The sequence below is a fragment of the Acanthopagrus latus genome, chromosome 4, assembly GCF_904848185.1.
Source record: "Acanthopagrus latus isolate v.2019 chromosome 4, fAcaLat1.1, whole genome shotgun sequence".
NCBI classification, from domain to species: Eukaryota; Metazoa; Chordata; class Actinopteri; order Spariformes; family Sparidae; genus Acanthopagrus; species Acanthopagrus latus.
This window is the reverse complement of record NC_051042.1, coordinates 22,612,073-22,623,208: the sequence shown is the minus strand read 5'-3', so window position 1 is coordinate 22,623,208 and position 11,136 is coordinate 22,612,073. Positions and strand designations below refer to the sequence as shown.

Genomic DNA, 11,136 nt, shown 5'->3' with positions numbered 1-11,136 from the left:
TGAACTTTGTGTAACACCTCCTGCAAATCTAAAGAAAAGGGAAAAAAGAACCAGTACTGTAGAAGGAGTTCTTAAATGTGCAAACAACCAACATTTTCATCCTTTCAAAGTGAATGGTCAGCAGCTGTGCTCTTCCTTCTAAATCCTGCACTTGTCTGTGTGTCTTTACAAAAGCAATCTTTATCCACAGGGTGTTGCAAGTATTTACAGATACTGATCTTTCTTTATAATCCTGTCTTATTCTTATTTGACTTTGCCAGAAAAACAGAGTTCATCAGCAGTTACATGAGCATCTCCAGGATGCCATGTCTTTCTTAAAGGATGTCTGCGAGGTATTCTTCAGATGGAGCCTTCTACTCATTACGTGTTCCATACATCTTTGATCATTTTTGGTTTCTGCAGTCCACGTTTCTCACAGTGGATTGCGGTTTCATTCGTATTGCCTACATTACCTTATTGTCATGTTACATTTTATTTTTTATCTGTTCCAGCTTGCAGTAATCAGCTTAGGTAAAAATTTTGAATTCTAATTGTTGAAGCTCTCCAAGTGGCTGCAACACACCTGACAATTCTTAAGTTGACCACAAATCAAAGAATTTGTTGATTTTAACAACTCAAGCTGAAACAGTTCAATTGATGGTGCATTTGAATTGCCTTCTTTATCATATGTTTCAGATGTTTATTTTTTTTGCTCCTTTTCAAGTCCACACCATGCAATCATTGTTTTCATTTTTTGTCCTAATGTGCTTATACTAAGCTGCCCTGTCCCTCTTTTTCTCTCTTCTCCCTCTCCCTAACCCTCCACTCTTCAATCCCTCTGGTCCTCCCAGTCTCGAATGGAGGATCGTCTGGACAGACTGGATGATGCAATCCTTGTTCTGAGGAACCACGCAGTGGGCTCCACCGCCAGTCTGCCCAGCGACATACACAGTCTGCTTGGACAGGCACAAAATGGGCCAATAGCAGCCATTGGAGCAAACTTCCCTGCTTCTGCATTGGTTCCAAGTCGGACAGCAGCGATGGTATGAGAACTTGAAGTTTTTAGCTTTATACGTATTCAGGATATTGCATAAGGCAAACAAATTTTTTTGGTGCATTCCCATGTTATTTTCCAATACAAGAATGTTCAGCCACCTGTTCTAAACAAGTCCGCTGCCATGTGTAAAAACTAGACATTTTCCACACATGAAAACTTGAATTTATCCTGACATATTTTCCATAAGTGTCATGGCTGGCCTAAGGCTCAGCCCCCTCTTGAGAGTGACTGTATACACAAGGGCGAAGGAGAAACGAGAAAAACAGATGTAGTGGAGTGAAGTTGTGCTTTGGTGTAGGATGTGTTTGTGTGTTGCACTCCTTTTAGAGTTAAAGTGAAAACCTTTTGAGAGACAAAGGGAATGCAGGTCTCGGTTATAAATCAGGATGTGTTTACACGTCCTTCTTCTAAGTTATTTCATTTTACAGAGCCAAGAGATTTGAAAACATCTGCAGCGGAAATGATACAGAGGCGACTCGTCCAACTGTAATCGGGAGGTGTTTGGAAATAGTTTGGTTCGCACACAGAAAAAAGAAAAAACCCAATGCTGAATTAGTTCCCAGGAGTTCCACAAATATACCTGATGCAAATGATGGAAGAAAAAGTTCAGCATCCCCAAACAAAAGCACATTCAACAACATGTTATTACTGTACAGTTAATTACAGTAAAGTCCTGGTTTTGTACATCCTTTAGTGACATCAGAATGATAGTTCTCTTTAGATACACAAGTAGAGACATGCATTTTTGAGATGACAAAAATGATTCAATCTATTGTATTGACTTTTTCTTTATTGATGCAACTAATAGTTATTTTCATAATACAGTAATTGCTTAAACAGTTAAAGTTACAGTTAAACAGTAAACAGAATATTGTTATTAAAAAACAAAAAATGCCCCTTACAATTCATAATAGCTAAGCTAATCTGTTCATGTTGCTTGGTTTGTCCAAAAACCCCAAAAGATTCACTTTACTATCACATTAGCCAAAGGAAACCTCACTTGTAACAGAGAATGTCTTTTTATTTTATTAATTGACCAATCAATTAGTTAAAATTCATTTTTTTAAGTTTCTCTGCTGGCATCCAGCTGACATGAAACACACACTAACATTTTCTTAAATTTAGTTCCGAAAACAACAAACAAAACAAGAGGTTTATTTCATGATTTTATCTTCACGATTAACTGAGAGGAAACATTTTTCATCCAAAAGGATTTCGATTGTGTTTTGTTGGCGTGGTCATCAAAGCTGCTCTGTATTTTGGTCTAACCTCTTACTTTTTTATGTCCCTCTCTGGTCTGTGGTCTCAGACCAGGTCTTTGCCAGATTCATCTATTTTATATACACATAAAGTTTCTACTTTGTTGTTTTCTGTCACTGTGTGTTTTCACTCTGACGCTGAATTTGTTGGATTTCGTTTTGTCCCCTAACAAGAGTTTTTTTGTGGTTGTCAGAAGAGCTCAGTTTGATGTATTTGTTACAGAGAGCTGTGTTGTGGCAGTGATGTTGACCGACTGCGACTGTGAGATAGAACATACTGTGTCTGCACTTACACAGCACTTCCTGTGTAGGAAGAGGTCCCCTCAGACAGAGCTCACCAGCCTCGGCACAGCACAGCCGCAGGCTTTTTACTCCGGCTGACACCCCGCCCTCTACCCCCTCCCACCCCTTTTCATCACTTCTTTTTAACAACCCAGGAAATCTGAATCGTTGGAAACGTGTGTCTGAACCCGCGGCCTCCACCCAAATAGAGGTCCTCAGCTGTATGGTAATCAGGCCCAGCCATGAAAATGGCAGCGTTCTTTTCTTGCCAGAGCCCCGGCTTCCCTCCTCCTCCGCCAGACAAAGAGTTGTTTGGACACCTGTTGAGAGCACAGCAAAGATTAGCGTAGCACCGAGGAAGGGGAGGGTCTCGGGGTGGCGGGGTTAACAGAGGCCAACAGTGACTGGGGATCACATTCCATAAGAAAAGGGGGGAATACCCTCCACCCTCAGTGAAGATCTCCCCACCTCTCCCTGCCTCTCAGAGGGTGAATCAGAGAGCTCAAGAACATGTGGTAAACCGCAGGAAGGAGGGACGGTGGGAGCCGACCATTTTTATGTTATGAATGTCGACTAAATAGTCAGACTGTGGAGCGGATTCAGCTTGACATCTCTCAAAACAGAACACAAGGATTTGTCTCATTTCAGACGTGAGAAACAGACGTGGTCTTAGTTGTGGTTACAGAGAGCCGAGCCTGAGAATGTCTCAACAGTGAGCAGCACGATGTGACACAAACAAATAAAGAGGTTTTCATAATGCATCGTAAATAGATCTTTTTTTCTTTGGTTGAGAGGGTTGTTACACAGGTGGTTTTACTTTGGGTTTTTCACCCTTTGCTTATGCATTCTACAAACAACAAACTGCTGAGAAGCAAATCACCAGCACATCCCTCTGTGTTGGGAATGACACACTTGAATGACTTGTTAAACCCTGTATTGTATTATGCATCATCTCCAGAGAGTTTCTACTTCCCTTCTTGACATGTCCTTCCTGTCTGTGCTGCAGCAGGGTGGTGCCCACGCTGACGATGCTGCCAGCCTGAACAACAGCCACGGAGGCCTGCCCAGCGCCGGCTCCACTTCCAGCACAGAACTCAGCCACCAAGTGGAAGCATTCAGAGGTCTGTTGCACTCCCCCTCAGTCTTATAAAAGTGCGGGTCCAATTTTTTTTTTTTTAATTCTGTAGCTTCTCAGTTGTGTTCTTTATGTATTCAAATCTGAAAATTTAAATACTGGTCTAACGGCTGAATGGGAGTGTCCATTTAAAAACAAAAACTGGAAGAAAACGAGGATGAACCCGCACTTTAACTCATTACATGGCTGCCACAACATGATGTTCATAGCTCGGTTTATGCATCGTGTCTTACTTTTACATTTACAATGTTCGCAGCTGGTCTTAGTTCAGTCCTGGCAGGCCAATTGCCTGCAACCCTGGAGCTGAAGGTGGAGAAACAGGAGAAGGACGAGATGCAAGACAACGTCTCCAACGATGAAAGGTCAGATGATGAGAGCGACAAAAATCTGAGGACCCCTAGAGGCGGCACACGCACTAGGTAAAAACATGTAGATACACAGATAGTGAAATCATCTGGAGATTACCTGATGTTTAGAATAAATAAAATAATTATTACACAAAATAATATTTTAAACCAGCCCAGAAAGATGTAACACTGCAGCTGGCATAAAGAGAGCTTAAAATAATAATATCAATTTTACATCAGTGTGATGTATTTGTGACAGATGTCAGTGCAGCAGTGAAACAAAGATGTCATCAGTGAAGATGCTGAATTCTCAATCACTGCCACTAATAAAAGTGTATTTTTAACAAAGAATAATACATCTATTAAAGCATAAACATACTAGAAAGTTTATCTAAACAGGTAAAATCCTACTTGTTCTTGGTAATGATTTTAATTAATTAAAAGAAAAATGAACAGTTGAAACTGAATTAAATTTAGCCCCAGGTCAAAAAGTAAATCATCTGTGTCCTCTTATATTGATTATCTGTCACCAACATTAATGCATGCCATCAATTTTGGTTAATTAATTTGACACAATCAATGTTCTCAATGTTTTTACACAGTGTAATACTGTAGTGCTTAATAAAGTAATTTGCCACTTGGCCCTGTAATGTAATGAGTTCACATTATTATAGATTGGTTGCTAATTATCAACTGTCCCTGTGTGCAACCATGACTGTTTCAAAAATAATTAGTTTTAATTGTGTGTGACTTGAGCACCCTGGTGGCCTTTGGGTCTGACCATGGACCTTTTGATGCATGTCTTCCCCATCTTTCTCACTCTCACGTCTTTTCCTGTCGTCTCGATGCCATGGTCTCAGTATTACGGCCACAAATTCTACAGAAGGATATTTTATTTTGTGTTTAAGTGTTTTTTTGTTTGTTTTTTTTAATTGTGTGCTTTAACATCTAAACAGTTCTTTCTCCCACAGTATCACTGAAGACGAGGACCTGAATCCGGAGCAGAAGGCAGAGCGTGAGCGTGAGAGGAGGATGGCTAACAACGCCCGTGAGCGCCTAAGAGTGCGAGACATCAATGAGGCCTTCAAGGAGCTGGGTCGCATGTGCCAGCTGCACCTGAAGAGCGAGAAGCCCCAAACTAAACTGCTTATCCTCCATCAGGCTGTGGCCGTCATACTCAACCTGGAGCAGCAAGTCAGAGGTCAGTGTCCAGCTAATTGTTGCAGTAACTCAAATGTCAATGCTACATCCTAATGCTACTACTATCTACAGCTTAATGTCTTAAGGCAGTAAATTTATTCTGCTATCGCATCCAGAGAGCTTACTGTTAATTAAACAGTGTACTGCAGTAAACAGCGTTGCGCTCTGAATTATAGGGAGCTGCCAAATATGGATAGTCAACTAAAATGTCACAGCAGCAGTAGAGGAGTGCTAAAAAACTGTTCAAGTCAGCAGTGGTCAAATGCTAGCTGATGACATTCCTGATTGCTGATGATGTGGAAGTTAAGATAATGTCTCTTAATGCTTCATTCACTCCGTGCAGTGCTGGATCTTCATACCACTTTCTGTGTTCATGATCTGCTGTGATTCATAGGAAATACTCAGATCAAATGCTCTCTCTATTCTAGTCAAATTAATCTCTGTCTGTCTCTCTGAACCTGCAGAGCGGAATCTGAACCCCAAAGCAGCCTGCCTTAAGAGAAGGGAGGAGGAAAAGGTGTCTGGCGGCTCTGGTGATGGCCAGCAGGGCCACACAGGGGTCCATCCAGGCCTGACTGACACTTCCAACCCCATGGGCCACCTCTGAGAAGCAGACAGGTACTCTCACCTCCACTTTCTGCTCCCACCATCATTTGTTGATGATTATTGATTCATCTGACAAATGTTGACTCAGATAATTGATTAATTGATTACTTTAGGATCTCAGTGAAGTCAGTATCTCATTTTTATGTAATGGCTTTCTGAATAAAGTTATAACATTTGATATAAGACAGCTCAGAGGTGGCTTCATGATATACTGCAAAAAATATCCTGGTCATTCTTCAGCACCACAGCTCTGGATCAGGACAGCTGGAAAAGTTTTGATATCACAGGAAGGTGTTGTGTAATTGTATTGTGCCTGCATCAAGAACAGGATCAATTATTTGTAGTAATTCTGGGATTTTTTGTATTTTTTTATCTGGTCGCAAAAATGGCGAAACTTCTAAGTTATCATCTTAAAATTGTCTGTTCGTCGAAAGTCCAAAGATATCACATTTACAGTGATGCAAAGCAACAAAAGTAACAACAACAAATTAAAGAAAAACAGACAAACAAGTGAACAACACAACTTGTAGATCATAATACAATACAATAATAACAGGGATATATGATATATTGATAAATGATGATAAATGACGATGATAAATGATGAAAAACACTTGCTGATCAATTCATATTTATTGACTGATGGATGAATTGACTCGTTGTTTGAGTTCTACTCACCAGACTGGAATATGTGAAACAGTCGCACTTTCAAATCAGCCATCTGTTTAAGTCTTTAACCTAAAATATAAAGGCATAAATAGACTTTGTTTTGTGCCTTTATTGATCTGCACCTCTGATCAGCGTGTTCCCCCCTTTCTCTCCCCAGATCAAAGAGATCCCAATCATTTCTGCCCCGTTTGAGTCGGTGACCTTGCTTCCCAGCTGTGACAGACAGGACTCGCAGTTTGTGACACCAATTGGAGGAGACAGACCACTTGAAGCGAAACTACGAGACTAACACAATCCAATCCTAAGATTGAAGAAGAGCCACGCGTCCAGCTCCCTGTGACCGGTTTCCATCTGCAAAATTTCTCCCCCACAAAGAAAAAAGAATCTCCAGCACATATCACTGTCTGCAAGAAGTGTGTTGCTTCTGAACAATCAGAGACTTCGCAATCTCCTCCAACCGTATGTGGAAATTGCCTTGTGCCTAAACTGAATTGACGAATGCATTGTAACAGCAATTGTTTTTGTTTGTCTGTTTCTTTTTTTCTTCTATTTATTATGGTAATGAGCTATAAAGTGTATGTCTAAAGGGAACGTTCAGTAAATTCAAAGAGAAGTATGCAGCTTTTCACTTGATCTATAGTTTGCCATTAAAAACTGAGCACTCCACCGCGGCAAAGGTTTGGCGAGTTCGAGCTAAGGGGTAGAATATTTTGGCACTGAGAATTTTAATTTATTGGCCAGTTTAGAGTGATATTTATACCCAACGGAAAATTATCATTAGCTGTTAGAACAGAAGACGTAAGCGCCCCATGTTTTAAAAAAAGAGAGGATATATTATTTATATTTATATTTTTATTAATTCTGCCACTGGCCACATGTATAACCAAAACTACCTATGTTTGTTTCTCTGTAGATTAGAGCCCGACTACATTAGCATCAACAACAATGTCTACAAATGTGACTGATGAATGGCAAACTCTAGGTTTACTGAAAGCTCACATTTAGTTGTTTTTTTTCCTCGGTAGTGTGCAGTGAAAATACAGAGAGCAAAACGATTTGCAAACCTTAGCATTCCCTGCATATTTTAGTGTCTTAACTAAAGGAAAAGGGGATTTCATTGCCTGTCTGTTTCCTTTGCCATATAGTGTTAAACGTTAGCAAAGCAGCAACATATTTTTTGCAGATCCTTGTCTTTGTTTAGCCTCCTGGCATCGGCGCAGAGGTGGATTCTTTTTTGTTGTTGTTGTTTTTTTGTCATTTTCACTCCACCAGCTAATCAGAGATCACTTGATGAAGTAAAAGCAAACAAAACGACGACCATGCTTTCTCCTGGCCTGATGAACACGACGCTTGATTTTCTTTCCGTTTATATCCGAAGACATTACATTTCAAACGCAGTTATTCTGAGTAAATCTTAGTTACGCTTATTTGTGTTGTAACAAGTCATTTCTTTAGGCTTCCAGCATTACAATGTCAAGCGGAGAGGAGCTTTAAGTTATTTTTTTTTTAAAATTTTTTATCATCCAAGACTCAGTACAAGAAGTAAGACTGGATATTTCATGGATTTTGTCGAATATAATAGAACTGTAGCACAACAATGAACAAAAATGGTTAACAGGATTTTCTTTTATGTTTGAAGACATTGGTCATGGCTTTATTTTGTTTTTCCCTATCAGTGTGCATGCTTTACGTTTCTCCTTTTATTAAGTCTTTGGTCTTAAGACTTGCTTTATATTCCATTTATTTCTTTGTATATTGTCTTCTGTCATTATCTACACTTTAAACAAGGCTGCCACATTCAGAATGACTATTCTGTATAAAAAAGGGACTTAAATTACAACAAAAGATGCCACACTAAGAGTTTACATTGAAGATTTATGATTCAAAAACTTTGTTTTAGTGGGAAAGAAAAAAAAACCCTACACAGTTTTTTGTGTATTCTCTGACTGAATGTGGCCTTGCTGTTCATTTCAGTATTCATGAGCTTGTATTCATGTCGGCAGACTTTGATTGAGGGTATAATGTACGCCACTTCCTGCTCTCCTTCCTTCCTTCATTTTTTATTTTAATTTCCTGTTCTTCCTATATTTCTCTGCTCCTCTGTTTGCCAAGTTATTTGCTGTATTCCCAGATGCTTTCCCTTGTATAATATATGAGAAAAAAGAAAATCAAAAAGGACAAAAAAAACAAAACATTTGGCTTATTTTTCACTGTAGTTAGTCTTTTATACAATAATACTGTAAGAATATTTCTTGAATTCTAAATATTACTCTTTCTAGATTTTTGAAAACAAAAGTTTTGAGTAAAAAGTTTCTTACTTTATTTTACTATATTAGATAGTAAAATGTACGGTTATTTACAGTAACCTGTCCATTATTACAGGAAATTTACCAATGGCATCTCAAGAACTATAGCTGAATTGTTGCTCGTAGTTTAGGACTTAAAAAACGCTTCGTACGAGCTCCAGATTCCCAAAAGTGCGACCTCCATATCCTTCAGTCTTCATCGGTGATTGGTAAAAGATTTGTTCTTGTGTCAAATGAAAAGGTAATGTTGATACACATAAAAAAAAAAAATAGAAGGAAAAAAAACTGCGGCAACGGGAATTTGAATTTTCTGTCTTTTTCAACAGAAAAACACAATGTATATAACATTTATGTTGCAATAAATGTGCCATCTTTTTTTAAACTCAATTGTATGTGCATTTATTTCTCTCACCAAGCAAACACATTTGTTTCTGTTTCTGTTTCTTCACCATATTTACATTTTCTCCTCTCCATAAAGTTTTATTTTATGAAAAACAAACATCACAGGAAGGGTGAAGTAAGATGAGCTCAGAAACATGTAGAGGTCCTAATTGTATTTGTTTTATGTTCTGAAGACATTTCTACAGTGGATTTAGGCCAAATGAGTGTTTTATAGTATGTAACTCATTTTTGAAAATAATACCAGTGGACCATTGTAGTCTGTATGAAAAGTGCTATGAATATATGTTTCTATTTTTAATAAAGTGTGATAGCAGCGTACTGTACATGTGCTGTGCTCCTGCTTTTTTTGTTGCATTTAGATTAATGTGGGATTAAAGAGGCAACATGTAAGAATCGATCACCTGTCGACTATTCAAACTCCACACAGACAGGGGGCAGTATATCATCTGCTGACATCTTGTGTAAAAGCCACTCCACAAAGAAAGAAATAAAAATCATATATAGAAAATATATCTTATCTTTGAGTATATTGATTTAATTCACATTGAATTTCCTTTGTTGGTTACTTTTGTTTGCAACTCTTTTTATTGGGGTTTTCAGGGTTAAACATGAAGCTGAATGTAGTATATATGGTACCAATATATAAAAAGCACAAAAAGGTGCATCATCGCTTATTTATGAGGGAAAATAGCACATATAGCAAATACATAGCAAATTATTTTGCAGTGCATTTAAACGATTATGAGCTCAGATCAAATATGGACAACATAAAAATGTATTAAAGGTGCAATATGTAAGAATTTTAGTAGGCAACATTAAAAAATTAACCAACCTTGGCCTGTCCAAGCCCGTCGGTCGAAGGGGAAGGCAAATTTATTTGTAAAGCACAATTCAGACACAAGGCAACTCAAAGTGCTTTACTGTGGCATAAAATTACATTAAAGAAATTAATTGAAGTAGGAAGATATCCAGAAACACTAAAACAAATCAAATATGGAAAAATAATCAAAACTAGAATGGCTTTAAAAGAGTAAAGACAATATAAAGTTACAGTGCAGCTCAAGAGATCAACCAAAGCCGTAACATTTCTCCAATAAAAGGCAGTTGCAACCCAAAGAGTTCTCAGCCTTGATTTAAGAAAGGTAAAGGTTGGAGCAGATCTGCAGTTTCCTGGGCGTTTGTTCCAGATATGTGGTGCATATTAACTGAAAGCTGCTTCTCCATGTTTAGTTTTGACAAAGCTCCTGTGCTATTGGCGTAAACACCGAATCTACCTGCTGATCTGAGCTCTTGTTCCCCTATCGGTTTCGAGAATCCACTCAACAGGTGGTCAGTTCTGACATGTTGCACCTTAAAAGATTAATAAATACAAAAAGTATAGATGAAGTGAACATATCGGAAGCTCCCAGTAACTTCAGTCAAATAAAAAACAAAGAAATTAACTGAAACTAGAGTTCAGCAGGAATCAAAGGGATGCAGCTATTATCAAGAGTACAAAAGTAAAGTGGTATTTTCTCATAAATATGTTTAGTTGGAGCAGCTCTCTGTAGGCTGAAGTTCTCAATCTGCTACTTGTTCCGTGACTGAAGTTAATGAATCCCCAAAGTGTTGTGAGAATGCTCCTCTGAACCTGGAGGACTATTGTGCTCGAAATCTGTACATCTGCGCAGAATTATCTTGCTGCAGATGGAGCACGATGAGCTCTCGTCACGTCCTGAGAGGTCTGATCCCGGTTCAGTTTTTTGACGGAGGTGACACCCGGGTTGAAAACTGCTGACTGCTGTTCTGCCTGTGGTGAGCGTAAATCACGACTGTCATCGTTGAATATTCTCCGCAGGGAAAGCAGAACATGTGAGAGCGTTTGGCTGCTGATGGTGCTGATGGTGGCGGGTGG

The 11,136-nt window shown here is 38.8% G+C and overlaps 1 protein-coding gene across 12 annotated transcripts in view; it reads left to right on the top strand.

Annotated features, from left to right (window-relative positions):
- The window catches only part of tcf12 (transcription factor 12), an 80,998-nt gene extending 71,771 nt beyond the window's left edge, over positions 1-9,227 (top strand). For 2 of the 12 annotated variants that reach the window (XM_037094436.1, XM_037094442.1), the window contains 7 exons: positions 261-332; positions 831-1,022; positions 3,587-3,698; positions 3,969-4,131; positions 5,031-5,260; positions 5,724-5,877; positions 6,692-9,227. In XM_037094436.1, the coding sequence (XP_036950331.1) occupies positions 261-332; positions 831-1,022; positions 3,587-3,698; positions 3,969-4,131; positions 5,031-5,260; positions 5,724-5,866 (912 nt within the window). In that variant the 3' untranslated portion in view covers positions 5,867-5,877; positions 6,692-9,227. Of the gene's footprint in view, positions 1-260; positions 333-830; positions 1,023-3,583; positions 3,699-3,968; positions 4,132-5,015; positions 5,261-5,723; positions 5,878-6,691 lie in introns of all 12 variants that reach the window. The other 10 variants (XM_037094432.1, XM_037094433.1, XM_037094441.1 and 7 more) reach the window with 8 other exon arrangements.
- The last annotated feature ends 1,909 nt before the right edge of the window (positions 9,228-11,136 follow it).